Source organism: Calypte anna, unplaced genomic scaffold, assembly GCF_003957555.1.
Source record: "Calypte anna isolate BGI_N300 unplaced genomic scaffold, bCalAnn1_v1.p scaffold_203_arrow_ctg1, whole genome shotgun sequence".
NCBI classification, from domain to species: domain Eukaryota; kingdom Metazoa; phylum Chordata; class Aves; order Apodiformes; family Trochilidae; genus Calypte; species Calypte anna.
The window spans coordinates 22,387-50,226 of record NW_022045479.1 but is presented as its reverse complement, the minus strand read 5'-3'; the positions used below and the strand labels follow the sequence as shown (position 1 = coordinate 50,226).

At 57.5% G+C, this 27,840-nt stretch overlaps 1 protein-coding gene across 1 annotated transcript in view; it reads right to left on the bottom strand.

Annotated features, from left to right (window-relative positions):
* Nucleotides 1-1,223: 1,223 nt before the first annotated feature.
* Nucleotides 1,224-27,840, bottom strand: part of LOC103526247 (heat shock factor protein 1) — a 40,814-nt gene continuing 14,197 nt past the window's right edge. The window contains exons 5-10 of the mRNA XM_030468643.1: nt 9,457-9,532; nt 7,805-7,866; nt 6,196-6,292; nt 3,126-3,262; nt 1,527-1,584; nt 1,224-1,445 (exon numbers count right to left, since the gene is read on the bottom strand). Of these exons, the coding sequence (XP_030324503.1) occupies nt 1,347-1,445; nt 1,527-1,584; nt 3,126-3,262; nt 6,196-6,292; nt 7,805-7,866; nt 9,457-9,532 (529 nt within the window). The 3' untranslated portion in view covers nt 1,224-1,346. The remainder of the gene's footprint in view (nt 1,446-1,526; nt 1,585-3,125; nt 3,263-6,195; nt 6,293-7,804; nt 7,867-9,456; nt 9,533-27,840) is intronic.

The following is a 27,840-nucleotide window of genomic DNA, read 5'->3' as shown; positions in this document are numbered from 1 at the left end:
TTGGAGCTGGGGAAGAATTTCTGCCTGGAAAGGGTTGTCAGGGCCTGGCCCAGGCTGCCCAGGGCAGGGCTGGAGTCCCCATCATCCCTGGAGGGGTTTCAGAGCCCCACAGATGTGGGGATGAGGGACATGGGGGGTGCTGGGGTCAGGGTTGGACTCCAGGATCTCCAAGCTCTTTTCCAACCCAAACCATTCCATGACTCTGCCAGGTCTGGGGTTGTAGTTTAATCCCAGTGTCTGGGACTTTCCCCTTCTGCAGCTCCATCTGCACAGGACCAGGTTGTCACAGGTGGGGTTTCTGGGGGTTCTGGAGTCCCCATCATCCCTGGAGGGGTTTCAGAGCCCCACAGATGTGGGGATGAGGGACATGGGGTGGGTGGGCTGGGCAGTGGGATTGGGTGCTCTCCAAGGGCTTTTCCAACCAAAATGACTCCATAATTCCATACTTCAAAGACATGAAGCCCATTAAGGAAGTCCTTAATTCTGATACCTCCATCTCCCCACAACACCAGGAGAAGGAAACGTGGCCAAGACCTCAATAAGATCAAGGGGAAAGTTCTTGGCAGCTCAAAATGGAGCTTCCCAGTTTTTCACCCCAACCCTTGGAGGTTCATCTGTGAGCACTGTGTGAGGACAAAAGTCATCAGAGAACACATCTGGGAGGTTCTTGGAGCAGCTTCCAGGTCCTGAAGGGGCTCCAGGAAAGCTGGGGAGGGACTTGGGACAAGGGCCTGGAGGGATGGGAGCCTCCCAGGGGGAAGGGTTTGGAGCTGGGAGAGGGGAGATGGAGAGGAGATCTTGGGCAGGGAGGGAGGGAGGGAGAAATGGTTTGGTTGGACTTGGTGATCTCCAAGGTCCTTTCCAGCCATGAGCATTCTGTGATTCTCAGGTGTGGGACATGGGTTAGTGGTGGCCTGGAATAAGGTGATGTCCTGGCTGGGCTGGAGTGGGATAGGAGAAGGGGGAAGGGTTTGGAGCTGGGAGAGGGGAGATGGGGATGAGATGTGAGGGAGGAATTCCTTGGGGTGAGGGTGCTGAGCCCCAGGGTGCCCAGGTTGCCCCCAGAAGCTGTGGCTGCCCCATCCCTGGCAGTGTTGAAGGTTGGATGGGGCTTGGAGCCCCCTGGGCTGGGGGAGGGGTCCCTGCCCATGGACTGGATCATCTTTGAGGTCCCTTCCACCCCATCCCCTCTGGGACTGGATGAGGACCCAGGCCACGGGTGATCTGCTCAGCCCAGCGCCCGTCCTGGGTGCCGTGGGGAGGTTGGGTGGGAGCTGTCGAAGCTCTGAGGTGGAGCTGGGTGGGATGGGTGGTGGGAGACCCCCCCTGCCAGCCCTGGGTGCCACTCACTTGTCCAGGCAGGCGACACTGAGGCACTTCTCGGGGGTGTGGGGCTGCGTGGAGCTGTCGGCAGCGGCGGCCGTGGCGGTGCCGGGTTCGTTCTCCTGCAGGATGGAGTCAATGAAGGTGGAGGGGGACAGAGGAGTTTCTCCAGTGGGAGGGTTCCTGGGGTTGGCCTCCTCTACCTGGGGGCTCCGGCTGGGGCTGGGGGGTTCTTCTTTGATACGGACCACGGGGCTGCTCCTGAGGGAGGGGAAGGAAAGAGAAAGGGAAAAAAAAATGAGTGGAAAATGAAGTGGGGATTGGGTTTGGGTGAGAAAAGGGCCCTGGAGGGGCTGGGGGTGTCCAGAGAAGGGAATGGAGGTGGGGAAGGGTGTGGAGCAGAAGGAGAAGGGTCTGGAGAAGTTGTGAGGAGCAGCTGAGGGCCCTGGGGGTGTTGATCCTGGAGCAGAGGAGGCTGAGGGGAGACCTTGTGGCTCTCTGCAACCCCCTGAGAGGAGGTTGGAGCCAGGGGGGGTCGGGCTCTGCTCCCAAGGAACAAGGGATGGGACAAGAGGAACTTTGGGCACAACTCAAGTGGTGCCAGGGGAGGTTTAGGTTGGAGCTGGGGAAGAATTTCTGCCTGGAAAGGGTTGTCAGGGCCTGGCCCAGGCTGCCCAGGGCAGGGCTGGAGTCCCATCATCCCTGGAGGGGTTTCAGAGCCCCACAGATGTGGGGATGAGGGACATGGGGGGTGCTGGGGTCAGGGTTGGACTCCAGGATCTCCAAGCTCTTTTCCAACCCAAACCATTCCATGACTCTGCCAGGTCTGGGGTTGTAGTTTAATCCCAGTGTCTGGGACTTTCCCCTTCTGCAGCTCCATCTGCACAGGACCAGGTTGTCACAGGTGGGGTTTCTGGGGGTTCTGGAGTCCCCATCATCCCTGGAGGGGTTTCAGAGCCCCACAGATGTGGGGATGAGGGACATGGGGTGGGGGTGACCTTGGCAGAGTGAAATGATGGTTGGTAGAGTTGGGTTGAGGGTTGGCAGGGTCAGGTTATGGTTGGAGTTGAGGAGCTTCAAGGTATTTTCCAGCCAGGAGGATTCTGTGCCCGTTCTCCCAAGGAAGGACAGGAGGAAACAACCCCTCTCCCTTTTCCAGCCCCCCATGGGGAATTCTCCCCAGAAGGGAAAAGTTCCAGTGGTGTTTGAGTTGAGTTCCACTCAACTGATGGGCAAACACCTCCTCCCAACAGAGAGAATGCCAAACCTTCTGAGGACAACCACAGAACCACAGAAACCTTCAGGTTGGGAAAGCCCCTTGGGATGATTGAGTCCAACCCCATCCCCACCCAAGTCCTGCCCTAAACCACATCCCCCAACCCCCAAACACCCCCAGGGATGGAGACTCCACCACCTCCCTGGGCAGACTTCTTCTCCAGGCTCTGACCACTCTTCTGTCACTGATCTGTCCCTGATGTCCCACCTGCCCCCCCTGCTGCACTTGGAGCCCATTCCCCCTTTCCTATCCCCATCCCCATGAGCAGAGCCCAGCACCAACCCCTCCCCAGTGACCTCTCAGGTGCTTACAGAGCCCTGAGGTCTCCCCTCAGCCTCCTCTTCCTCACACCAAACCCTCCCAGCTCCCTCATTTCTCAGCAGATCTTTTCCCAAGGCAGGACCTGGCACTTGGCTCCTCTTGTTGGCCTTGTCCCATCCCACCAGTCCCCCCAAGCCCCCAGCTTGGTGCCATCTGCCTGATGCCAAACTCCCAGGAGGAGCAGAGATGTCCAACATCCACCCACCTCTCCTCCAGGCTGCCACTGGGAGATGCTGAAGGGCTGGACTGGGCCAGCTCGGTGACGTCGGAGATGATGGGACCAGAGTTGGCTGAAGAGTCGGGGGAATAGAGGTTGGAGCCACTGTAGGTTGGGGAAGAGGCCTGGAATGACAGGTAGAGAATGGCTGGGAAGCACTGAGGAGGTGGCACTGTCACCCAGGGTCCCCACTGAGGGGAGGTGGAGGGGGATGAGACACTTGGGAAGAGCCCAAAACCCATGGGAAGAGCCCCAAAACCCATGGGAAGAGCCCCAAACCCATGAGAAGAGCCCCAAAACTCATGGGAAGAGCCCCAAACCCATGAGAAGAGCCCAAAACCCATGGGAAGAGCCCCAAACCCATGAGAAGAGCCCCAAAACTCATGGGAAGAGCCCCAAACCCATGAGAAGAGCCCAAAACCCATGGGAAGAGTCCAAAAACCCATGGGAAGAGCCCCAAAACCCATGGGAAGAGCCCCAAAACCAATGGGAAGAGCCCAAAACCCATGGGAAGAGCCCCCAAAGCCATGGGAAGAGCCCCATAACCCATGGGAAGAGCCCCAAAACCAATGGGAAGAGCCTCAAAACCAATGGGAAGAGCCCAAAACCCATGGGAAGAGCCCCAAAGCCATGGGAAGAGCCCCAAAACCCATGGGAAGAGCCCCAAAACCCATGGGAAGAGCCCCAAAACCCATGGGAAGAGCCCCAAAACTCATGGGAAGAGCCCCAAAGCCATGGGAAGAGGCCCAAAGCCATGGGAAGAGCCCCATAACCCATGGGAAGAGCCCCATAACCCATGGGGAGAGCCCAAAAACCCAGGGGAAGAGCCCCAAAGCCATGGGAAGAGCCCCAAAACCCAGGGGAAGAGCCCCAAAGCCATGGGAAGAGCCCCAAAGCCATGGGAAGAGCCCCAAAACCCAGGAGAAGAGCCCCAAAGCCATGGGAAGAGCCCCAAAGCCATGGGAAGAGCCCCAAAGCCATGGGAAGAGCCCCAAAGCCATAGGATGCCTGCCAGGTGATGGATGGGGGCACGGGGAGATGTTTGCCCAACTCCACCCAAAGGTTGCCCTGGGAGTTGGGATCCCCCCTTCCAGACCCACGAGTGGGGAGCCCACCCTTGGGTTCATCACCTCAGGGACAGGACTCAGAGACCCCCCCCCAAAACTCCCCAAAGGTGGGAGCAGAGAGCACCCCACACCCCAGAACCACTTCTGGACAGGGACTTCTGGGGCCACCTCCTGGTTCTGAGATCTGAGGCTGCTGGACCTGGAGTCCTGGGGTCAGGTTTGGGGTGAGAAAAGGGCCCTGGAGGGTCTGGGGGTGTCCAGAGAAGGGAATGGAGGTGGGGAAGGGGCTGGAGCAGAAGGAGAAGGGTCTGGAGAAGTTGTGAGGAGCAGCTGAGGGGTTGGTTCTGAGCAGCCCCCAGGTCAGGACCCAGAGGTGGGGTTGGTTCTGAGGAACTCCCAGTTTGGGTTTCAGAGGTGGGGTTGGTTCTGAGCAGCCCCCAGGTCAGGACCCAGAGGTGGGGTTGGTTCTGAGCAGCCCCCAGGTCAGGACCCAAAGGTGGGGTTGGTTCTGAGCAGCTCCCAGGTCAGAACCCAGAGGTGGGGTTGGTTCTGAGGAGCTCCCAGGTGAGGACCCAGAGGTGGGGTTGGTTCTGAGCAGCCCCCAGCTTGGGTTTCAGAGGTGGGGTTGGTTCTGAGCAGCCCCCAGGTGAGGACCCAGAGGTGGGGTTGGTTCTGAGGAGCTCCCAGGTGAGGACCCAGAGGTGGGGTTGGTTCTGAGGAGCTCCCAGGTGAGGACCCAGAGGTGGGGTTGGTTCTGAGGAACTCCCAGTTTGGGTTTCAGAGGTGGGGTTGGTTCTGAGCAGCCCCCGGGTCAGGACCCAGAGGTGGGGGGGCTGGGGATGGGCAGGAGGGGAACTGACCTGGGGAGCCCCTGCCCACCATGCTGTGTCCTCACCACCACCACCAGCACCAGTACCACCAGTACCACCAGCACCAGCACCACCAGCACCAGCACCACCAGCACCACCAGCACCACCACTGGCACCAGTACCACCAGCACCACCAGTACCATCACCACCAGCACCACCAGTAACAGCATCAGTACCACCAGCACCACCAGCACCACCAGGACCACCACCAGTACCAGCACCACCAGCACCACCACCACCAGTACCACCAGCACCACCACCATCACCAGCACCAGTACCACCAGTACGATCACCACCAGCACCACCAGTAACACCACCAGTAACACCACCAACACCAGCACCACCAGTACCACTAGCACCAGCACCACCACTAGCACTACCAGTACCATCACCAGTACAACCACCAGCACCACCACGACCAGCACCACCAACACCACCATGACCAGCACCACCAACACCACCAGCACCAGCACCACCAGTACTACCACCAGTACCACCACCAGCACCACCAGTACCATCACCAGTACAACCACCAGCACTACCAGCACCACCACCATCACCAGTACCAGCACCACCACGACCAGCACCACCAACACCACAACGACCAGCACCACCAGTAACACCATCAGTACCACCAGCACCACCAGGACCACCACCAGTACCAGCACCACCAGCACCACTACCACCAGCACCACCACCATCACCAGTACCAGTACCACCAGTACGATCACCACCAGCACCACCAGTAACACCACCAGTACCACCAGCACCACCACCACCAGCACCAGTACCATCACCAGCACCACCACCATCACCAGTACCAGTACCACCAGTACGATCACCACCAGCACCACCAGTAACACCACCAGTACCAGCACCACCAGCACCACCAGCACCACCAGCACCACCAGTACCACCAGCACCACCAGTACCACCACCAGTACCAGCACCACCAGCACCACCAGCACCACCAGCACCACCAGTACCACCAGCACCACCAGTAACACCACCAGTACCAGCACCACCAGCACCACCAGCACCACCAGCACCACCAGCACCACCAGCAGCCCCAGCAGCCCCAGCAGCCCCAGCAGCCGCAGGGTGACCTCCGGGGGTACTCACTGTGTACGGGGAGGAGCCGTGGACGTGCTCCAGGGAATACTGTCGGCTGTACTTGGGCATGGAATGTGCTGAACTGCTGTCGTTCAACATCAGGGGGCTGCAAAAGAGTCCCAGAGACCCCAGGAGTTACCCCAAAACAGCTCCCAGCACCAGGACACGCCCACCACCACCACCACCACCAGTACCACCACCACCACCAGTACCACCAGCACCCACCACCCCAGAGCCCAGGCCTGGGTGCTTGCACTCACCCCAAGGGGTGAAGGCTCAACCAGCTCCAGGTCTGGGTGGCCCCGTGGCCACCAGGGAAGGGTGGGGGTTGTGTCAGGAGAGCAGAGCAGAGCAGGCAGCATCCCCCTCCCCAACAACCCCCCCATGGAGGATCCAAGGAGAGCCCCCGGGAGCAGCAGCTCCTTTTCTCCAAGTCTATCAAGCTGGGGGCTCAGGGGACTTCTGTGGGGCCCCTGGTCACCTCCTCTATTGTCAGAGCCTTCTTGCTTGGCTTGGCTTTCTCCACGGCCAAGTGCTCCCAGGATGGATGGATGGATGGATGGATGGATGGATGGAGGTCAGCTGAGCCCACCCCAACCCCTCCCCTGGCCCTTCCCAGGGACTCCACCAGGATGGGGAGGAAATTCTTCTTTTTTTGCTCCTCGGGACATCAATCATTTGGGCACCTCCTGGACGTGCTCACCCAATTAAAGCCCTCTCTTCATTAATAACAATCAAGCCCCTCCGTGGTGTTGGCTGCCATATGGTGCTGCTCCAGCACAAAGGGACAGCAGGAGAGAGGGGGGGGACAGAGACACCAGGAGGATCTGATGTGGTTCCAAAACGGACAGGAGCAAACCAAAAACCAAAGTGGAGGAGGATGAGGAGGTGGAGGATGGCTCAGGGGATGAAGGTGCAGGAGCCTGCTCAGCCTAGGGGAGTGTGGGGTGAGAGCCCATCTGTAGAAGCTGAGGAGGGATGAGGAATTGGGGCTCCAGCACCATCCTGGGGTGATAAAAGGCCCAAAGAAATCAGCCTGGGGTTGTTCTCAGTCACTGATGGGATCTCAGTGTCTCAGGCCAGGCTGGATGGGAGGTGTCCCTGCCCAGGACAGGGAGGTGGCACTGCAAGGGCTTTAAGGTCCCTCCAGACCCAAAGCAGTCTGGGACTGTGATTTAAGTCCTGGGTGCTCACAAGGGTCCAAAATAACCCAGAGCAGAAGGGAGGAGAAGCTGTGGAGTTGTCCCAGCAGCCCTGTGAGCATCTCCTGGGAGTTCTGGATGGTCCAGAACATCAGAGCAGTGCCAGGAGGCCACCTGAGCATCCCCCAGGCCCTTGCTGGGTCACCCAGGGGATTGGGGAGCTCTGAGGAAGGTTCTGGATGGGGCTGATGGGGCTGGGGAGGCCAACCCTGGGTCCCAGGTGCGTGGCAGGGTCGGGTGGTGTTGGCTGGAGAAGTTCTTGAAGGCTGTGAGACGATCCCAGTGCCCACTGCCCAGTCCTACCCCTCTGGCAAGGCTGCTACAGGAGACAGAGACCTGGGGGACCCACTCTGCTGATCCTCTCTTTATTCTCTCAGACAGGGAATCGTTATCTGGATGGAGAAATGCAGACTTACATCTTCCTCTTCACCCCAAGAATACGGTTGGATTGCACCAGTGAAATCAAAAACTGGATAAGCTGTGAGGAGAGAAGGAGGAGAAAGCTGCTGTGGAATCATGGAACCAACTGGCTTGGAGAAGAGGTTGAGGAGCATCCAAACCAACCCTGACCCCATCCCCACTGTCCCATGTCCCTCATCCCCACACCCCCAGGCTCTGAAACCCCCCCAGGGATGATGGGGACTCCAGAACCCCCAGAAACCCCACCTGTGACAACCTGGTCCTGTGCAGATGGAGCTGCAGAAGGGGAAAGTCCCAGACACTGGGATTAAACTACAACCCCAGACCTGGCAGAGTCATGGAATGGTTTGGGTTGGGAAAGAGCTTGGAGATCCTGGAGTCCAACCCTGACCCCAGCACCCCCCATGTCCCTCATCCCCACATCTGTGGGGCTCTGAAACCCCTCCAGGGATGATGGGGACTCCAGCCCTGCCCTGGGCAGCCTGGGCCAGGCCCTGACAACCCTTTCCAGGCAGAAATTCTTCCCCAGCTCCAACCTAAGCGTGTTCTTCACTACAGGAAAATCCCTCCTGGTGTTGAGGTTGAGGCTCAGGGTGCCTGCACTGCCCTGGGATCTGCTGGGCTGAGGGAGGATCTGCTGCTGGGAGAGGAATGGCTGAAAGGATCCCTGAGGAGAGGGACCTGGGGGTGTGGGGTGAGGAGAAGGTGCCCAGGAGCCCTCAAACCCCCAGCAGTGTGAGCAGCAGGACAGGGAGGGGATTGTCCCCTCTGCTCTGCTCTGGGGAGCCCCCCCTGGGGTAAAGCTGTGTCCAGCTCTGGGGTCCCCATCAGCAGAAGGACACGGAGCTGTTGGAGCCAGTGCAGAGGAGGCCCTGGAGCTGCTGGGAGGGCTGGAGCAGCTCTGCTCTGGAGCCAGGCTGAGAGAGTTGGGGGTGTTGAGGCTGGAGAAGAGAAGGCTGCAATGGGGAGACCTTGGAGCAGCTTCCAGGTCCTGAAGGGGCTCCAGGAAAGCTGGGGAGGGACTTGGGACAAGGGCCTGGAGGGATGGGAGCCTGCGAGGGGGAAGGGTTTGGAGCTGGGAGAGGGGAGATGGAGAGGAGATCTTGGGCAGGGAGGGAGGGAGGGAGAAATGGTTTGGTTGGACTTGGTGATCTCCAAGGTCCTTTCCAGCCATGAGCATTCTGTGATTCTCAGGTGTGGGACATGGGTTAGTGGTGGCCTGGAATAAGGTGATGTCCTGGCTGGGCTGGAGTGGGATAGGAGAAGGGGGAAGGGTTTGGAGCTGGGAGAGGGGAGATGGGGATGAGATGTGAGAGAGAAATCCTTTGGGGTGAGGGTGCTGAGCCCCTGGGTGCCCAGGTTGCCCCCAGAAGCTGTGGCTGCCCCATCCCTGGCAGTGTTGAAGGTTGGATGGGGCTTGGAGCCCCCTGGGCTGGGGAGGGGTCCCTGACCATGGGCTGGGGTTGCATCCAGATGATCTTTAAAGTCCCTTCTGACTCAGTCTGGGATGTGATGGTTTTCAGGAAGAAATCCCATCCAGCTGAGTCTGCACCCCAAGCAAAGCCCCCCCTGCACCCCACAGCTCCTGCCCACCCCACCTGTACCCACGGCCACCAGAAAGTCCCAGCCCTGGCAGTGGGGGCTTTACCTTATTGACAACTTTCTGCTGCTGAGTGTGCTTCTGCCTCAAGCTGGCCACTTCCCTCCACAGGGCCTCGTTCTCACTGCAAGAAAACACCAAAAAAAAACCTTTTGGAGGCAAAAAAAGCCACACGGAAAAAACCCAAACCCAAAGGGAAGCAAATAAAGGACCAAAGCTGCCAAAGCCCAGCGGGGGATTCGTTGCCATCTCCAGACCCCATCTCATTTCCAGCCTCCTGGGGCTGGGGCTGAAATTGCCTTCATTAAGGGGTTGATATTTTGGTGCTTTAGGGTTTTTTTTTCCCCAAATCGTTCCCTGCCGGCGGCAGCGGAGGAGGGGGGGGAGCAGCTGACATCTGCTCCTAAGATCCAGCATGGAGAAGCCCCCCAGGACCCAGCTCTGCTGCCTTCATCTGCCCCAGGTGCAGGAGGAACTGGTGATAAATCAGCTCCCCCAGGGACAGGAGGAGGGGGAATGAGGAGGAGGAGGAGGGAGCCGGGATGGAGCTCAGCACTGCTGACCCCTTGGGGTCTTCTCCTGCAGCTCTGCTTCCCCAGCTCTCCCCACATGGAAGGGGTTTTTTTGGGTGGGAATTCTGCTTTTTGGCTTTTTTTTTGAACGGGCTTGAAAAGGACAAGGCTGAGGGGGGGGGGGAGTGTTCTGCAGGATGCCAACAAAAGATTGGTGAGAAAGGCTCTGGGTTTGGGGCTCTGGGGGATCCCAGGAGCTCCGGGTGGTTTCAGTTCCACCTTGGTGTGAGCAGAGCACGGGGACAACCCCAGAGCCAGGGAATGATGGAAAATAAAGCCACCTCAAGTCCTTTTTGGGGGACTCAACCCCCCCATTTCTGGGATCTTTAGGGCTGAAGCTCCTCAGCCCTTTTCAGGTTTAACTTCAGGAGGGGTTTGAACTGGTGGGGACAATGCAGGGACTCTGGGTGATGGGTTCTCCTGGAGAAGGATGGGGATGGGATGGGAATGGGATGGGGATGGGGATGGGGATGGGATGGGATGGGAATGGGGATGGGATGGATGGGGATGGGGATGGGGATGGGATGGAATGGGGTGGGATGGGGATGGGAATGGGGATGGGATGGGATGGAGATGGGATGAGGATGGGATGGGATGGGAATGGGGATGGGATGGAGATGGGGATGGGATGGAGATGGGGATGGGGATGGGAATGGGGATGGGATGGGATGGAGATGGGGATAGGGATGGAATGGGGTGGGATGGGGATGGGATGGGAATGGGGATGGGATGGGATGGAGATGGGATGGGGATGGGATGGGAATGGGATGGGATGGGATGGGAATGGGATGGGATGGGATGGGATGGGATGGGGATGGGATGGGAATGGGGATGGGGATGGGGATGGGATGGGGATGGGGATAGGGATGGAGTGTCCCCAGAACAGAGCCCCCAGTGGATACAAGGGCAAGAAGAGTCCTGGGGAGAGCAAAGTGAAGAGGGAAAAAAGGACAAAGAGGGAATCTCACACACAATCACTCCATCCTTCCCAACCCTGGCTCTGTGTCCATCCAAACCATGGGGGTAAAGGAACTGTTTCCAACTGGGAGGGGAAAATCATCCCCAGGTGCCAAGGGGCTGAGTTTCATCAAATCATGGAATGGTTTGGGTTGGAAAACACCTTGGAGATCACTCAGTCCAACCCTGACCCCAAACCTGACCAAGGTCACCCCCACCCCATGTCCCTCATCCCCACACCCCCAGGCTCTGAAACCCCTCCAGGGATGATGGGGACTCCAGAACCCCCAGAAACCCCACCTGTGACAACCTGGTCCTGTGCAGATGGAGCTGCAGAAGGGGAAAGTCCCAGACACTGGGATTAAACTACAACCCCAGACCTGGCAGAGTCATGGAATGGTTTGGGTTGGAAAAGAGCTTGGAGATCCTGGAGTCCAACCCTGACCCCAGCACCCCCCATGTCTCTCATCCCCACATCTGTGGGGCTCTGAAACCCCTCCAGGGATGATGGGGACTCCAGCCCTGCCCTGGGCAGCCTGGGCCAGGCCCTGACAACCCTTTCCAGGCAGAAATTCTTCCCCAGCTCCAACCTAAACCTCCCCTGGCACAACTTGAGTTGTGCCCAAAGTTCCTCTTGTCCCATCCCTTGTTCCTTGGGAGCAGAGCCCGACCTCCACTTTGCTCCAACCTCAGTTGGATCTCTCAGCACTTTCAGGTCCTCCAGGCCCAGGGAGATGTCCCAGGGCTGGGGGGAGGTGGTGGCCTCGGGGGGGGAAGGCTCCAGGTGCCTCCATCTCAGCTGCTCCATCCCTGCCAATTACGCGGTCGGAGGATTTGCTGCTCTGGGTCCCGGTGGGGATTTTTGGGGGGGAGTTGCTGTAAATCAGCCAAAGGTTCCCTGGGCAGGGAGCATCTGAAGGCAGCTCCTGCACTGACCCCGGGGACAGAGAGGGGGCTGGAAGGAGGCTGCCAAGTCCTGATGGTTGGGAAGGGAAAAGCCGCAGCCGAGCGCCCGCTGCCCAAATCCCCCCCAAATCACCTCCCAGAGCCCCCCCGGGATGGAGGGGGTGAGGAGGTGGGGGTCTGGTGGGCTCTGAGCCAGAGATGCCTCATGAAAGGAGAAGAAAGACAGAAGGTGGTTAACTGGTCATTAGGGGACAGGAGAGAGAAGCAGAGAAGCAGCCGGACACCCCGAAGGGTTAAACTGATCCCAGAGCAGCCGAGGAAAAACCCCCCACAACCCCCACCCCACCAAAACAATCATAATAATAATAAAAAAAGCATTTTGCTTTACGAGGCAATTAGAGGGGGGTTCACAAGGGGGCTTTCTCCAAACGTTCCATCCGAGGGATGATGGAAAGATCTTTGAAGTGGTTTTTATGGTGGTTTGGGGGGGGCACCGAGCGGACCCCGCTCCGCACCTGCTGCTCGGTGTCCCCCAACCCCCCCCGGAGCAGTGGGGACCCTGGGGAAGCTGGGGATGAGGTCCAGCAGCTCCAGAACAACAACAAAAAACCCAACACAAAAGGTTTGTGGCTGGGGGAGAAGGGAGAGGGAGGCAGAAGACAAGGGAGCTCTCTTCTCCCCGCAGCGCGTGGGAGCGGCTGCCGAGCCAAGAGCTGCTTGTCCCTGGTACCCAAGGCTGCTCCATCCGGGGGGGCTGGAATCAGATGACCCTTAAGGTCCCTTCCAACCTCCAAATGCTCCCTGACCCTATGGTATGGCAGCCTGGGGAAGCTGGGGGAAGCTGGGGCTCTGCAGGCAGAACCAGGGAATCCCAGACTGGTTGGGGTTGGAGGGACCTTGGAGGGCACCACGATCCAACCCAAAGCACGAGCAGGGACCCCTCCCACCTTTCATGTTTAGAATTCCCACAGCTCAGGAAGAAATTCCTCATTCTGAGGGTGGTGGGACCCTGGCAGAGGTTGCCCAGGGAGGCTGTGGCTGCCCCATCCCTGAAGGTTGGCTGGGGCTTGGAGCCCCCTGGGCTGGGGGAGAGGTCTGGGGCCATGGCTTGGGTTGGATCTTGATGATCTTTAGGGTCCCTACAACTCAACCCAACCTGGAATTCAACAACTCTCTGATTTAAGGTGACTTTTCTGTTTGCAATCTTCCTCAAACCCCACGTTTTACATTAGAAATCCCCACCTGAAGAGAATGTTTCCTCCCCAGCCCCCTTGTGCCCCAGCTTGGGAGCAGAGCTGTCCTCCTGCTGGCCCAGGTTGTGGCTGTCCCATCCCATCCCATCTCATCCCATCCCACCCATCCCATTCCATCCATCCCATCCATCCCATCCCATCCCATCCATTCCATCCCATCCCATCAATCCCATCTCATCCCATCCATCCCATCCCATCCCATCCCATCCCATCCCATCCCATCCATTCCATCCCATCCCACCCATCCCATCTCATCCCATCCCATCCCATCCCATCCCATCCCATCCCATCCCATCCCATCCCATCCCATCAATCCCATCCCATCCCACCCATCCCATCCCATCCCATCAATCCCATCCCATCAATCCCATCCCATCCACCCCACCCCTGGCAGTGCTGAAGGTTGGATGGGGTTGGGGGAGATGTCCCTGCCCATGGATCCAGGTGACCTTTAGGTTCCCTCCAACTCAACCCAGCCTGGGAATACACAAGATCCCTGATCTAAATGTGACTTTCCTGTTTACAATCCCCCTCAAACCCCACGTTTTACATCACAAATCCCCACCTACAGATAATCTCCCCCTCCTGAAGCCCCAGCTTGGGAGCAGAGCTCTCCTGCTGCCCCCGGGGCTCAGCCCTGGGCCGTGTTTCTGCCAGGCAGGAGAATGCCATTTGTTATCTCCTGGAGCCAGCAGAGAGGCTCATTTATCACCCTGCCTCTACCAGGGTCCTCAGGAGAAACCTCCAGACTGCTGCTCGCTGGTTTTTTTCAATATCTTTTTCTCCAAAGAGCTTTAATTACCCTCCACCCATCAGCAACAAACCCTCCCCGCTCGCCTTTCAGCCGGCTCGGGGCGGACGCCGCGCTTGACTTCCCAGCCAACAATTTCTTTCTCTTTATAAATAAATGACTTTTTTTTTTATTTTTTTCCCCTCCTTTTTATCCCGTGTTCTTGCAAATTAAACCCCCCAATCCCTCCCCATCTGGGCCCTGCTTCTATTGGGGCAATTTCTTCCAGCTTTAGGGAGAAGGTGAGTCCCGGCCCGAGCATCGCCTCCTCTCCCTCCATCAGCCCCAGCTGCAGGGAGAAGCCTGGAGCTGCCAGCCAAGAAACAGGATAATAAAAAGAAAAACACCTTAATTCAGCTTGGGTTTTTTAATCTCCTGCTTTGGGTGTTTGAACTTGAGAGGTTGAGGCTAAAAGGAAATTCTTTTCCATGCAGTGCAAGGAGAGGTTTGGTGCCCCCAGAGCTCACGCTGGAGCTTTCTCCTGCACTGTAATATTTTTGCCTCAAGCTCCTCCAGAGTTTATTTGGCTTTTCTTTTTGTTTATTTCCCTTTATTTAATTTGTATAGGTTTATTTAGCACCTTCCTGATGCTCCAGTGCTTCAGAGAGGAGCACGGAGAAAATAAAAGGGGATTTTAATCAAGAGAACCCATCAAGATCCAAAGTGTCCTGTTCCCCTTGTATTCATTTTGGGGGGAAAAACCTCATGTGAACGGGCAAAAAATCTACATTTTTGGAACCAAGTGACAGGTCTGGAGTGGAGCTGAGGGTGGCAAATGCCACGGACTCACCCAAATCCCAGAGAGGATGAAATGTCCCAACCTTTGTTGTGAAACTGAGCAATGGATCCAGCACAGAGCTGGAGCTGGGCACTCACCCACTGAGAGGAGAGGGAAGTGGGGTGGATTGTGAGAACCCCCCCCAAGTCCCCGTCCCTGGGGCTCCAAAAATGGGGGAAATGACATGAGTAAAAATCAGATTTGGGTTGCAGGGACCTTAAAGCTCATGGGCAGGGAGTCCTCAGGGGGCTCCAAGCCCCATCCAACCTTCAACACTGCCAGGGATGGGGCAGCCACAGCTTCTGGGGGCAACCTGGGCACCCAGGGGCTCAGCACCCTCACCCCAAACCATTTCTCCCTCCCTCCCTCCCTGCCCAAGATCTCCTCTCCATCTCCCCTCTCCCAGCTCCAAACCCTTCCCCCTGGGAGGCTCCCATCCCTCCAGGCCCTTGTCCCAAGTCCCTCCCCAGCTTTCCTGGAGCCCCTTCAGGACCTGGAAGCTGCTCCAAGGTCTCCCCATTGCAGCCTTCTCTTCTCCAGCCTCAACACCCCCAACTCTCTCAGCCTGGCTCCAGAGCTGCTCCAGCAGCACAACTGAGTCAGTGGGATGGATTTGGGTGGAAAAAACAGAAAAAACCCAAAGAAACAATTTCCCCAGAAAGCCCTGAAAGGGCTCAACACCCAAACCCAGGAGCTGCTGGGGTCATGGTGGTTGGGTGAGTGGGTGGGTGGAGGGAGGGATGGAAGGATGGATGGATGGATGGATGGAGGGATGGAGGGAGAGAGAGAGGGATGGATGGATGGAGGGAGGGATGGAGGGATGGAGGGATGGAGGGAGGGATGGATGGAGGGAGGGAAGGAGAGATGGATGGAGGGATGGATGGAGGGAGAGAGAGAGAGGATGGATGGATGGAGGGAGGGATGGAGGGAGGGATAGATGGATGGAGGGATGGATGGATGGAGGGATGGAGAGAGGGAGGGATAGATGGATGGAGGGATGGATGGAGGGAGGGATGGAGAGAGGGAGGGATAGATGGATGGATGGATGGATGGATGGATGGATGGATGGAGGGATGGATGGATGGAGGGAGGGAGGGATGGATGGAGGGAGGGAGAAAGGGATGGATGGAAGGAAGGAAGGAAGGAAGGAAGGAAGGAAGGAAGGAAGGAAGGAAGGAAGGAAGGAAGGAAGGAAGGAAGGAAGGAAGGAAGGATAGATGGAGGAAGGGATGAATGAGAGGTTCTGTCCCACGCCAGGGAAGTCAGAAGACAAAAGGGGAGGTGAAAGAGGCAGCAACTGCTCCCTCTGCCTCCTGCTCTGCAGCTCGGGGTGGATCAGCTGAAGTCAGCAGCTGGCAGACTCAGACTCAGCCCAGACAAAGGGCCAGGGTTCTGCAGATCATTAAGATGCAGCCCTCCCCCTGCCCCCTCCCAGGAGTCACGGGACAGAAGTCACACAAAATGAAAACAAATCTACTGAGGACCATTAAGTGCCAGGGCATCACCTGGAGCTCAGCGAACCCCCAGAGATGGCTCTGGAGGGGCAAGGCTTGTCTGCTTCCTCCCATCTCCTCCTCTGCCTCCTTTCAGAGACTCACAGAATGGTTTGGGTCAGAAACGACCTTAGAATTCCATCCCAAGGCCTCTGTGTGAGCAGGGACAGCTCAGAGCTCCATCCAACCTCAGCCTGGACACTGCCAGGGATGGGGCAGCCACAGCCCCCCCAGCCAGGGCCCCTCCACACTCACAGGGAGGGATTTCTGCCCCAGGATCTGGGGATTCTGAACATAAAATCCTGGAGATGGAAGATCAGGAGCTGGGGAAGGTTTCAGTCCTCACCCCACAGCTCTGCATCCCCCTCCAGACCTTCCCTGCCACGGCAGGAAAACCCATTCCTGCTGGGAATGCTGGAGCTCCTGATTTAAACATTGGAGGTGCCAACTCCTGATGGGGTGAAGGAGAGGATCTGAAAGTCCCTCCCAACCCAAACCATTCTGTGATCCTTTTAACGTGGGTCTTTCCTCAGCAGGTCCCCAGGGGCAGGACAGGAGCTGGGTCTGTGCCCAGGTGGCCAAGGTGGCCACCAGCATCCTGGCTGGTGTCAGCACTGGGGTGGGCACCAGGAGCAGGGCAGGGATTGTCCCCCCACACCTGGAGCCTTGGGGTCGGTTTTGGGGTGAGAAAAGGGTCCTGGAGGGGCTGGGGGTGTCCAGAGAAGGGAATGGAGGTGGGGAAGGGTGTGGAGCAGAAGGAGAAGGGTCTGGAGAAGTTGTGAGGAGCAGCTGAGGGCCCTGGGGGTGTTGATCCTGGAGCAGAGGAGGCTGAGGGAGACCTTGTGGCTCTCTGCAACCCCCTGAGAGGAGGTTGGAGCCAGGGGGGGTCGGGCTCTGCTCCCAAGGAACAAGGGATGGGACAAGAGGAACTTTGGGCACAACTCAAGTTGTGCCAGGGGAGGTTTAGGTTGGAGCTGGGGAAGAATTTCTGCCTGGAAAGGGTTGTCAGGGCCTGGCCCAGGCTGCCCAGGGCAGGGCTGGAGTCCCCATCATCCCTGGAGGGGTTTCAGAGCCCCACAGATGTGGGGATGAGGGACATGGGGGGTGCTGGGGTCAGGGTTGGACTCCAGGATCTCCAAGCTCTTTTCCAACCCAAACCATTCCATGACTCTGCCAGGTCTGGGGTTGTAGTTTAATCCCAGTGTCTGGGACTTTCCCCTTCTGCAGCTCCATCTGCACAGGACCAGGTTGTCACAGGTGGGGTTTCTGGGGGTTCTGGAGTCCCCATCATCCCTGGGGGGGTTTCAGACCCTGGGGGTGTGGGGATGAGGGATGTGGGGCTGGGTGCTGGGGTCAGGGTTGGACTCCAGGACCTACAAGCTCTTTCCCAACCCAAAAGGATTCCACAATGAGATGAAATTCTGTGTTCCTTTCTCAGGACTGAGCTGAGTGGTTTCAGTTTGGTTCAGAAACTTCAGCTCCTCTCTGTTTGAAACGAGTTTCCTCCTCTGCTTCAAAGAGTTTCATGATTCAGGGATTCCAAGCCCTGTCCTACCACAGCTTTTCCCCTCCTTAGGGTGAGGCTCTGGGGCTTTTTATCTCCTCTTTACAAGAACAAAGACTTTTTGGTTCCATTAAGAGTGAGGAAGCCATCACCTTCATCTTGACCTGAGTATTAGGCAGACAAGAAGCACCAGACAGCAAGGGGCTGTGAGCTCGGGGTTGCCAGAAAGAAAAAGGAGATAAATCAATCAATCAATCATAGAATCACAGAATTAGCCGGGTTGGAAGGGACCTCAGAGATCATCGAGTCCAACCCTTGACCCACCGGAGCAGTTGCTAGACCATGGCACTGAGTGCCACATCCAGGCTCTTTGGAAAGATCTCCAGACACGGAGAATCCACTACTTCCCTGGGCATTCCAGTGTCTGATCACCCTCTCTGCAAAGAATCCTTTCCTAATATCTAACCTAAACCTCCCCTGGCACAACTTCAGACTGTGTCCTCTTGTCTTGTTGAAGGTCGTCTGGGAAAAGAGTCCAGTTCCCACCTGGCTACAGCCTCCTTTCAGGGAGTTGTAGACAGCAATGAGGTCTCCTCTGAGCCTCCTCTTCTCCAGCCTCAACACCCCCAGCTCCCTCAGCCCTTCCTCACAGCAATTCTGCTGGATCCCTTCACTGCCTCCTTGCTCTTCTCTGGACCTGCTCCAGCACCTCAATCTCCTTCCTGAGCTGAGGGGCCCAGAACTGGACACAGGACTCAAGCTGTGGCCTCCCCAGGGCTGAGCACAGGGGCAGAATCCCTTCCCTGGACCTGCTGGCCACGCTGTTCCTGAGCCAGCCCAGGATGCCATTGGCCTTCTTGGCCACCTGGGCACACTGCTGGCTCCTGTTCAGCTTCCTGGCAATCCAGACTCCCAGGTCCCTTTCTGCCACTCTGTGCCCAGCCTGGAGCTCCCCATGGGGTTGTTGTGTTGAACCTCATCCCCTTGGGATCATCCCAACTCTCCAGTCTGTCCAGGTCCCTCTGCAGAGCCCTCCTGCCTTCCAGCTGATCCACACTCCCCCCAGCTTGGTGTCATCTGCAATTTGCTGATGATGGACTCAATCCCCTCATCTAAATCATCAATAAAGACATTAAAGAGAACTGGGCCCAACACTGATCCCTGGGGGACACCACGGCCGCCATTTTGGACACCACGGCCGCCATTTTGATGCAGCCCTGTTCAGCACCACTCTCTGGGGGCCTCCAGCACAGAGTTCTCCTGGCTGATCCAGAGCTTTTTCAGGAGAATCCTGTGGGAGAAGGTGCCAAAGGCCTTGCCTTTTCTACTGGGCAGTTTTTGGGGTTGTTGTGTTGAACCTCATCCCATTGGGATCATCCCAACTCTCCAGTCTCTCCAGGTCCCTCTGCAGAGCCCTCCTGCCTTCCAGCTGATCCACACTCCCCCCAGCTTGGTGTCATCTGCAATTTGCTGATGATGGACTCAATCCCCTCCTCTAAATCATCAATGAAGATATTGAACAGCACTGGGCCCAGCACTGATCCCTGGGGGACACCACAGCCGCCATTTTGAGGCAGCCCCGTTCAGCACCACTCTCTGGGCCCGTTCCAGCCCGTTCCATAATTGAGGTTTTTCTGTAATTCTGCAGCAGTTTGGGGCATTCCAAACTCCTTTGATTCCTGAAGCGAAACGTTCCCTGAACCTCCCTCATCACTCAGCCAAAGGCACCGAGGCCAAGGGAAGGACAAAGGATCCCTGTGTGGAACCCCCCAGACCCCCTGCCTGTGATGTCATCACTGCTGATGACGTCATAGGGGTGGGAAGGTCAGAGGGAGCGGGGTGATGAAAGGCAGCAGAGATCTGAGGCTTCTTCAGGCCTGGAGATCAAAGGGGGGGATGGCAGAAGCCTTGTAAAGCATAATGAGAGTGGGGGACAAAGGAAAAAGGAGAAAAAAGTCAATTATTGGTTAATCCTTTCACAAGCAGGACGGGAATCACCTGGCACGGGCTGGGGAGGGAAAGGGGGTTGGTTCCCCAAGGCAGAACTCCTGGGCCCCAAACGTTATGTGTGAAATGAATGTGTTAGAGGAGACCCAGGAGAGAACCCAACCAGAACCAGGAGAGAACCCAACCAGAACCAGGGGAGAACCCAACCAGAACCAGGAAGGAACCAGGAGAGAACCCAACCAGAACCAGGAGAGAACCCAACCAGAACCAGAAAGGAACCAGGAGAGAACTCAACCAGAACCAGGAAGGAACCAGGAGAGAACCAAAACAGAACCAGGAAGGAACCAGGAGAGAACCAAAACAGAACTAGAAAGGAACCAGGAGAGAACCCAACCAGAACCAGAAAGGAACCAGGAGAGAACCCAACCAGAAGCAGGAAGGAACCAGGAGAGAACCCAACCAGAACCAGGAGAGAACCCAACCAGAAGCAGGAAGGAACCAGGAGAGAACTAAAACAGAACCAGGAAGGAACCAGGAGGGAACCTGACCAGAACCAGGAAAGAACCAGGAGAGAACCCAACCAGAACCAGAAAGGAACCAGGAGAGAACCAAAACAGAACCAGGAAGGAACCAGGAGAGAACCAAAACAGAACCAGGAAGGAACCAGAACAGAACCAGAAGAGAATCCTCCTCCTTGCCCTGATGCTTCTTTGTCCCAGAGCCTCAGCAGTTCCAGCTCCTCCTCTTCTGCCCAAAACCACTTCAAGTTTTGAGGTCACTGATTCTGCAGAACCCCCCAGAACCCCAGGAGGAAACTGATGTCCAACCCACCCCCAGGCACACAGCAGGAGCACCTCACGGAACCACGGAATGGGTCGGGCTGGAGGGAGCTTAAAGCCCAGGGGGGGTTTCTGGGCTTCATCTTGGAGGAGTCCAGCAGGGAGGGAGAGTTCTGACCACTGCCCAGCAAGGATTTCATCTCCATTCTGAAGCAGAACATCTTGCAGGGGTTGTGTGACTGCAAAGCCTGGAGGAGAAGCTCAGGCCTGGGGAGAGCTGGGGTGGAGAAGGAGGGGACAGGGGACATCTGCAGAATGAGCCCCAAAGCAGAGGACACCAGAGGTGTCTGCCCCAAACCAGAGCACAGCAGAGCTCTCCAGAGCTGCAGAAATCAGGGGGGGTTCCAGGGAGGGGACAGAGAGATGGTCTGGAGCATGGGAAGGGGGGGATGATGAAATCAGGGCCATCAGCCCGAGCTCTCACCTCCTGGGTGGCAGAAACCCAGAGGAACAGGGACACAGGAGCAGCTGGGTTGGGGAAGACCCTGGAGATCATCAAACCCAAGCCCACCAACCACCCCCAGCTCTGCCAAGTCCTCTGCTGACCCAGGGCCCTCAACACCACAGCTACGTGGCTTGGAAATCCCTCCAGGGATGGGAGATCCCTCCAGGGGTGATGGATCCCTCCAGGAATGGGGGATCCCTCCAGGGGTGATGGATCCCTCCAGGAATGGGGGATCCCTCCAGGGGTCATGGATCCCTCCAGGGATGGGGGACCCAGGGGTGATGGATCCCTCCAGGGATGGGTGGTCCCTCCAGGGGTGATGGATCCCTCCAGGAATGGGGGATCCCTCCGGGGTTGATGGATTCCTCCAGGGATGGGGGATCCAGGGGTGATAGATCCCTCCAGGGGTGATGGATCCCTCCAGGAATGGGGGATCCAGGGATGGGTGGTCCCTCCAGGGATGGGTGGTCCCTCCAGGGGTGATGGATCCCTCCAGGGGTGATGAATTCCTCCAGGAATGGGGGACCCAGGGGTGATGGATCCCTCCAGGGGTGGGGGATCCCTCCAGGGGTGATGGATCCCTCCAAGAATGGGGGATCCCTCCAGGGATGGTGAACCCCTCCATGGGTGGTAAATCCTTCCATGGCTGGTGGATCCCTCGAGGAATGGGGGACCCAGGGGTGATGGATCCCTCCAGGGATGGGGGATTCAGGGGTGATGGATTCCTCCAGGAATGGGGGATCCAGGGGTGATGGATCCCTCCAAGGATGAGGGATTCAGGGGTGATGGAACCCTCCAGGGCTGGGGGATCCCTCCAGGGATGGGGGATCCAGGGGTGATTGGGGGATCCCTCCAGGTCTGGGGGATCCCTCCAGGGATGGGGGATCCAGGGGTGATTGGGGGATCCCTCCAGGGGTGATGGATCCCTCTACGGGTGGAAACCTCTCCAAAGATGGTGAAAAACTCCCCTAGAATATTCCAAGAGTTTCCATCAGTGCAGATGAGACCTGGAGACCAGGCCAAGGTGGCACAAGAGGCAAGTGCAGAGATGGAGTGAACCTGCTGCCCAAAGCTGGTTCTGGTTCTGCCCCTCACAAGGACCTTCTGTGAGCCCCTGGGGCTGAGGAGCTGAAGTTGGGTTGAGTTGTTTTAGCCCAGCTGCTGGGGATCTGTTTCAGGTTCCCAGGGCTGCAGGATCAGCACTCCAGAGCTCCTTGGGAAGCTCCAACCCAAACCCAGCTCCCCAGGACCTCCAGCAGGGAGGGAGCTGATCCAGAGCAGCCCTGGAGAGGAACCCCAAGGCTCCTGGGCTCAGAAGGCACCAAAGGGATCTGGAGGTGAAGATGAGGGTTGAATCCCAGCCAGCCCAGGTCCCCCAGGAGCTGAGTGAGGGCTGGAGGCCACGGCACAGAGAGGTGTTTTGGCATCCTTGGAGGGGGAGCCCATGAACCAAGATGTCACCACTGACCCGTTTCCAGGTCATAATAAGTCTGGAGAAGGCTGAAGGAGTCAGAGTCCAGCCAGGAAAACTCAACACTGGGAGCACAAAAGAGAGAAAAAGGAAGAGGAGCAGATGCAGAAACCACACCAGAAGGAGTGCAGAGCCCAGAGAGAGAGGCTCAGAACTGCCCTGGGTTGGAAAGGAACTTCAGCATCATTGGGTCCAACATGACCTGACAGCACCAACCAGAACCCAGCTCTGACTCCAGTGCTTAACCCAAGTCCCTCAGCACCACATCTCCAGGGCCTGGAGGCCCCTCCAGAGGTCGTTTCCCTCCTGGCTCTTGGCAAATATGGAATTAGCTCCTTTTTTTTGCCCCTAAAATCAGGCTTCCTGCTTACCCAGCCCCAGCAGCCCCATTTCCCTGCATCTCCTGTTGGAAGCAGCAAACCAGCCCCAGGGGCTCTCCAGTTGGGTCTCTCCAGTTTGGTCCCAGTTAGACCAGTGGGTCAGAGAGTCACAGAACCACTCTGGGTGGGAAGGACCTTGGAGCTGATGGAGTCCTGAACCACCAAGTCCCCTCCTCAAGGTCACCAGCACCTCCATCTCCTCATCCCCAGCAAGGATGGGACCAGGGGTGCTCAGGGAAGGTTCTCCCTTCATGCCCGACCCAGAACGGGGGCTCTGGAGGGGCTGAGGTGGAGGCAATGGTTTCCTTGGATCACTGGAGCAGGAAAGGGGATGAGGGAAACCCCAAAACAACAGGAGACAAAGTGCTGGAGAGAAGGGGGACAGGGAGCTGCTGGGAGGGCTGGAGCAGCTCTGGAGAGAGTTGGGGGTGTTGAGGCTGGAGAAGAGAAGGATCCCATGGGGAGACCTTGGAGCAGCTTCCAGGTCCTGAAGGGGCTCCAGGAAAGCTGGGGAGGGACTTGGGACAAGGGCCTGGAGGGATGGGAGCCTCCCAGGGGGAAGGGTTTGCAGCTGGGAGAGGGGAGATGGAGAGGAGATCTTGGGCAGGGAGGGAGGGAGGGAGAAATGGTTTGGGGTGAGGGTGCTGAGCCCCTGGGTGCCCAGGTTGCCCCCAGAAGCTGTGGCTACCCCATCCCTGGCAGTGTTGGAGGTTGGATGGGGCTGGGAGCACCCTGGGCTGGGGAGGGGTCCCTGACCATGGCAGGGGGGACACTGGGGGGGGATTTAGGGTCCCTTCCACCCCAACCCAGTCTGGGGTTCAGTGAGAGCTCTCTGAGCCCCAGCACCCCAAACCCTCCCTCCTGAGCTCCTCCAGCTCCACCCATGGGTGCTGCAGAACCCCCCCTCAACAAGACCCCATGGCCAGGACTCTGATGTCTCCTTCCCAACCCCAAACCAGAGCACACCCTGGGGACCCCTTGTCTGGATTTCTGAGCAGTGACCAAGCCCAGTCCTGCTCTGTCCTTTCCAGAGAGGTCCCAATCCACCTGGGAAACCAAACTCTGCTGGCCCCAGGACTTCAGTGCTCCAACTCATCCTCATCCTGCTCGTGTTTTGGGTTTTGTTTTAGGAAGCAGTCAGCTAATAACCAGAAGAGGAGCAGGGAGGAGGAGGAGGAGGAGGAGGAGGAGGAGGAGGTGGGACAGGCAGATGCCTTCCAGCTGCCCCCACTCCCTGCAGGGCACAAAGAGCAGAAATCTGCTCAGCTGCAGAGGGGCTGAGGCCCCAGAGGACACAGAATCCCCCTTCAGCTCAGCCCTGGTGGTGGATGAGAGGAGATGGATCACTACTGCCTCCAGAAGACTCGTTTGGATAAAGGGGTTTGGCCACCAGAGCTGAGGCTGTTCCTGCTGGTGGAGAAGCTGAGAAGCAAACCAAAGCTTCCCAAGGTGACTGAACCTCCCAGAGGTGCAGGAAGGGGATTTGCCTGGAGTTCTGAATGGGTTGGGGAAGGATGAGAGAGGGGATGGCACCTGCAGGCTGCCCCTGCCCTGTTACAGCATCACAGAGCTGTTCTGCTTGGAAAAGACTCCAGATCATCCCATCCAACCAGAACCCAGAACCCAACCCTACCATTAACCCAACCTTAACCCCCATAACCCAACCCTGTCACCCATAACCCAGTCCTACCCCCCATAATCCAGCCCTACCCCCCATAACCCAACCTTAACCCCTATAACCCAGCCCTACCCCCCATAACCCATCCCTACCCCCCATAACCCATCCCTACCATCCATAACCCAACCTTAACCCCCATAACCCAACCCTGTCACCCATAACCCAGTCCTACCCCCCATAACCCAACCCTACCATCCATAACCCAATCCTTTCATCCATAACCCAACCTGAACCCTCATAACCCAACCTGAACCCCCAGAACCCAACCTGAACCCCCAGAACCCAACCCTACCAACCAGAACCCAGCCCTACCATTAACCCAACCTTAACCCCCATAACCCAACCTTAAACCCCATAACCCAACCCTGTCACCCATAACCCAGCTCTACCCCCCATAACCCAACATTACCAACCACTGACCCAACCCTATCACACATAACCCAGTCCTACCCCCCATAACCCAACCCTACCATCCATAACCCAACCCTACCATCCATAACCCAACCCTACCAACCATAACCCAACCCTACTCCCCATAACCCAGCTCTACTCCCCCACAACCCAACCCTACCATCCATAACCCAACCTTAACCCTCATAACCCAACCCTGTCACCCATAACCCAACCTTAACCCCCATAACCCAACCTTAACCCCCATAACCCAACCCTACTCCCCATAACCCAGCCCTAACCCCCATAACCCAACCCTACCATTAACCCAACCTTAACCCCCATAACCCAAACCCTACCACCCATTAACCCAGCTCTACCACCCATAACCCAACCCTACCATCCATAACCCAACCTTAACCCTCATAACCCAACCTGAACCCCCAGAACCCAACCTGAACCCCCAGAACCCAACCCTACTCCCCATAACCCAGCCCTAAACCCCATAACCCAGCCCTAACACCCATAACCCAGCTCTACCACCCATAACCCATCCCTACCCCCCATAACCCAACCTTAACCCCCATAACCCAACTCTACCAACCATTAACCCAGCCCTAACCCCCATAACCCAACCCTACCCCCCATAACCCAGCCCTAAACCCCATAACCCAGCCCTACCAACCATTAACCCAGCTCTACCGCCCATTAACCCAACCCAACTCCCTATAACCCAACCCTACCCCCCATAACCCAACCCTACCAAGTCCAGACCTTAACCCATGTCCCCCCACACCCCTTCTCAAGGGCTCTGAAGCCCCTCCAGGGCTGCTGATCCCACCACCTCCCTGGGCAGCCCAGGCCAGTGCCCAACACCCCATTCCTGGGATCATGGAACCCCAGACTGGGTTGGGTTGGAAGGGACCTCAAATCCCCCCCAGTCCCACTTCAACCCATGGTCAGGGACCCCTCCCCAGCCCAGGGGGCTCCAAGCCCCATCCAACCTTCAACACTGCCAGGGATGGGGCAGCCACAGCTTCTGGGGGCAACCTGGGCACCCAGGGGCTCAGCACCCTCACCCCAAAGGATTTCTCCCCCATCTCCAAGCTCAATCTCCCCTTTCTCTCCAAGTTTTAACCCATTCCCCTTGTCCTTGCAGGTTGCTCTGGGGTCACCCCACTGAATGAAACGGGGCCCTGAAGTCCCTCAGGTTGCTGCTGGGTGCTCTGCAGAGGTCAGAGTTGTGTTGGTTGTTCAGATGCTGAGGGTGCCATCACCTGCAGCACGAGCCCAAAAAGGTGGCACAGAAACTCCCAGGGTGGTGTAGGAGCCCCCATCCCTGCTCCCAACCAGGCTGGGGGAATGGGACACACATAACACACAGGAAAGACCTGGCCAGAAGTGCCCGGGTGATCATTCCAGGAGATGCTCCTGGGAGGTGTCCAGAGGAGGCACTGAAATGCTCAGAGGGCTGAGCAGCTCCCTGGGAAGCCAGGCTGAGGGATTGGGGTTGTTCAGCCTGGAGAAGAGGAGGCTCCCAGGGGAGCTCAGAGCAACCTTCCAATATCTGAAGGGGCTACAAGAAAGCTGGGGGAGGGCTTTGGACACGGGGGGGTAGGGAGAGGAGAAGGGAAATGGGTTAAAACTTGGAGAGAAAGGGGAGATTGAGGTTGGAGATGGGGAGAAATTCTGGAATTTGAGAGTGGGGAAAGCCTGGAACAGGCTGAGAGAGTTGGGGGTGTTGAGGCTGGAGAAGAGAAGGCTGCAATGGGGAGACCTTGGAGCAGCTTCCAGGTCCTGAAGGGGCTCCAGGAAAGCTGGGGAGGGACTTGGGACAAGGGCCTGGAGGGATGGGAGCCTCCCAGGGGGAAGGGTTTGGAGCTGGGAGAGGGGAGATGGAGAGGAGATCTTGGGCAGGCAGGGAGGGAGGGAGAAATGGTTTGGTTGGACTTGGTGATCTCCAAGGTCCTTTCCAGCCATGAGCATTCTGTGATTCTCAGGTGTGGGACATGGGTTAGTGGTGGCCTGGAATAAGGTGATGTCCTGGCTGGGCTGGAGTGGGATAGGACAAGGGGGAAGGGTTTGGAGCTGGGAGAGGGGAGATGGGGATGAGATGAGAGAGAGAAATCCTTTGGGGTGAGGGTGCTGAGCCCCTGGGTGCCCAGGTTGCCCCCAGAAGCTGTGGCTGCCCCATCCCTGGCAGTGTTGAAGGTTGGATGGGGCTTGGAGCCCCCTGGGCTGGGGAGGGGTCCCTGCCCATGGGTTGGGGTTGGATTAAGATGATCTTTAAGGTCCCTTCCAACCCATTCCATGATTCACTTCACTTTGTGGGAAACAATGAAGAAAACCCAAAAAGCTTTCAATCCAGACTTCTGAGAGTGCTGCCTGGCATCAGCCAGTCCCACACATCCCCCATTTCAGGTCCCTTCCACCCCAACCCATTCCCTGATGCTGTTTTGCCCCTTTGCTGTACAACCTGAGCCTCCCTTTTCCCAGGACTGGAGCAGATCCTGGGGATGCAGCCCTGGGATGAAGCAGCTTCCCCCTCAGAGGTGCTGAGTTGAGGAGCAGGATGCAAACCTCTGCCCCATCCCACACCCCAACCCCTGGGCTGCTCCCCGAGGACTTTCAGCAGGTTTTAACCACAGCTCCCAGGGCTGGGAGGGCTCCGGGGCTGCTCCAGCTCAACTTGGACATCAGTCCCATGGCTCCTGCTCAGCTTCCCCCTCACCCCACGCCCAGGAGCTCCAAGCTTTTCAGCAAAGATCCCAAATCCAGCTCTCCCCCCCTCGGGTGGGTGTCAGAGCGGGATGGATGTGTTGCTTTTGGAAGGCTCCGAAGCCACGGAGAGAGCTGCAGGCGGGAGGGGAAGGGTTTGGGGATGATGATTTAGTGGGGATGGGGTTTGGCAGAGGGAAAAGTCATTCCGGTGGAGAGGGCCGAGGAGGCCAAGGCCTTGTGTCTCCTCCAGATTTATGTTCCTCGGGAGGGAAACTCTTTAAAAGCTTTTTAAGCCTTTGTGAGCGGCG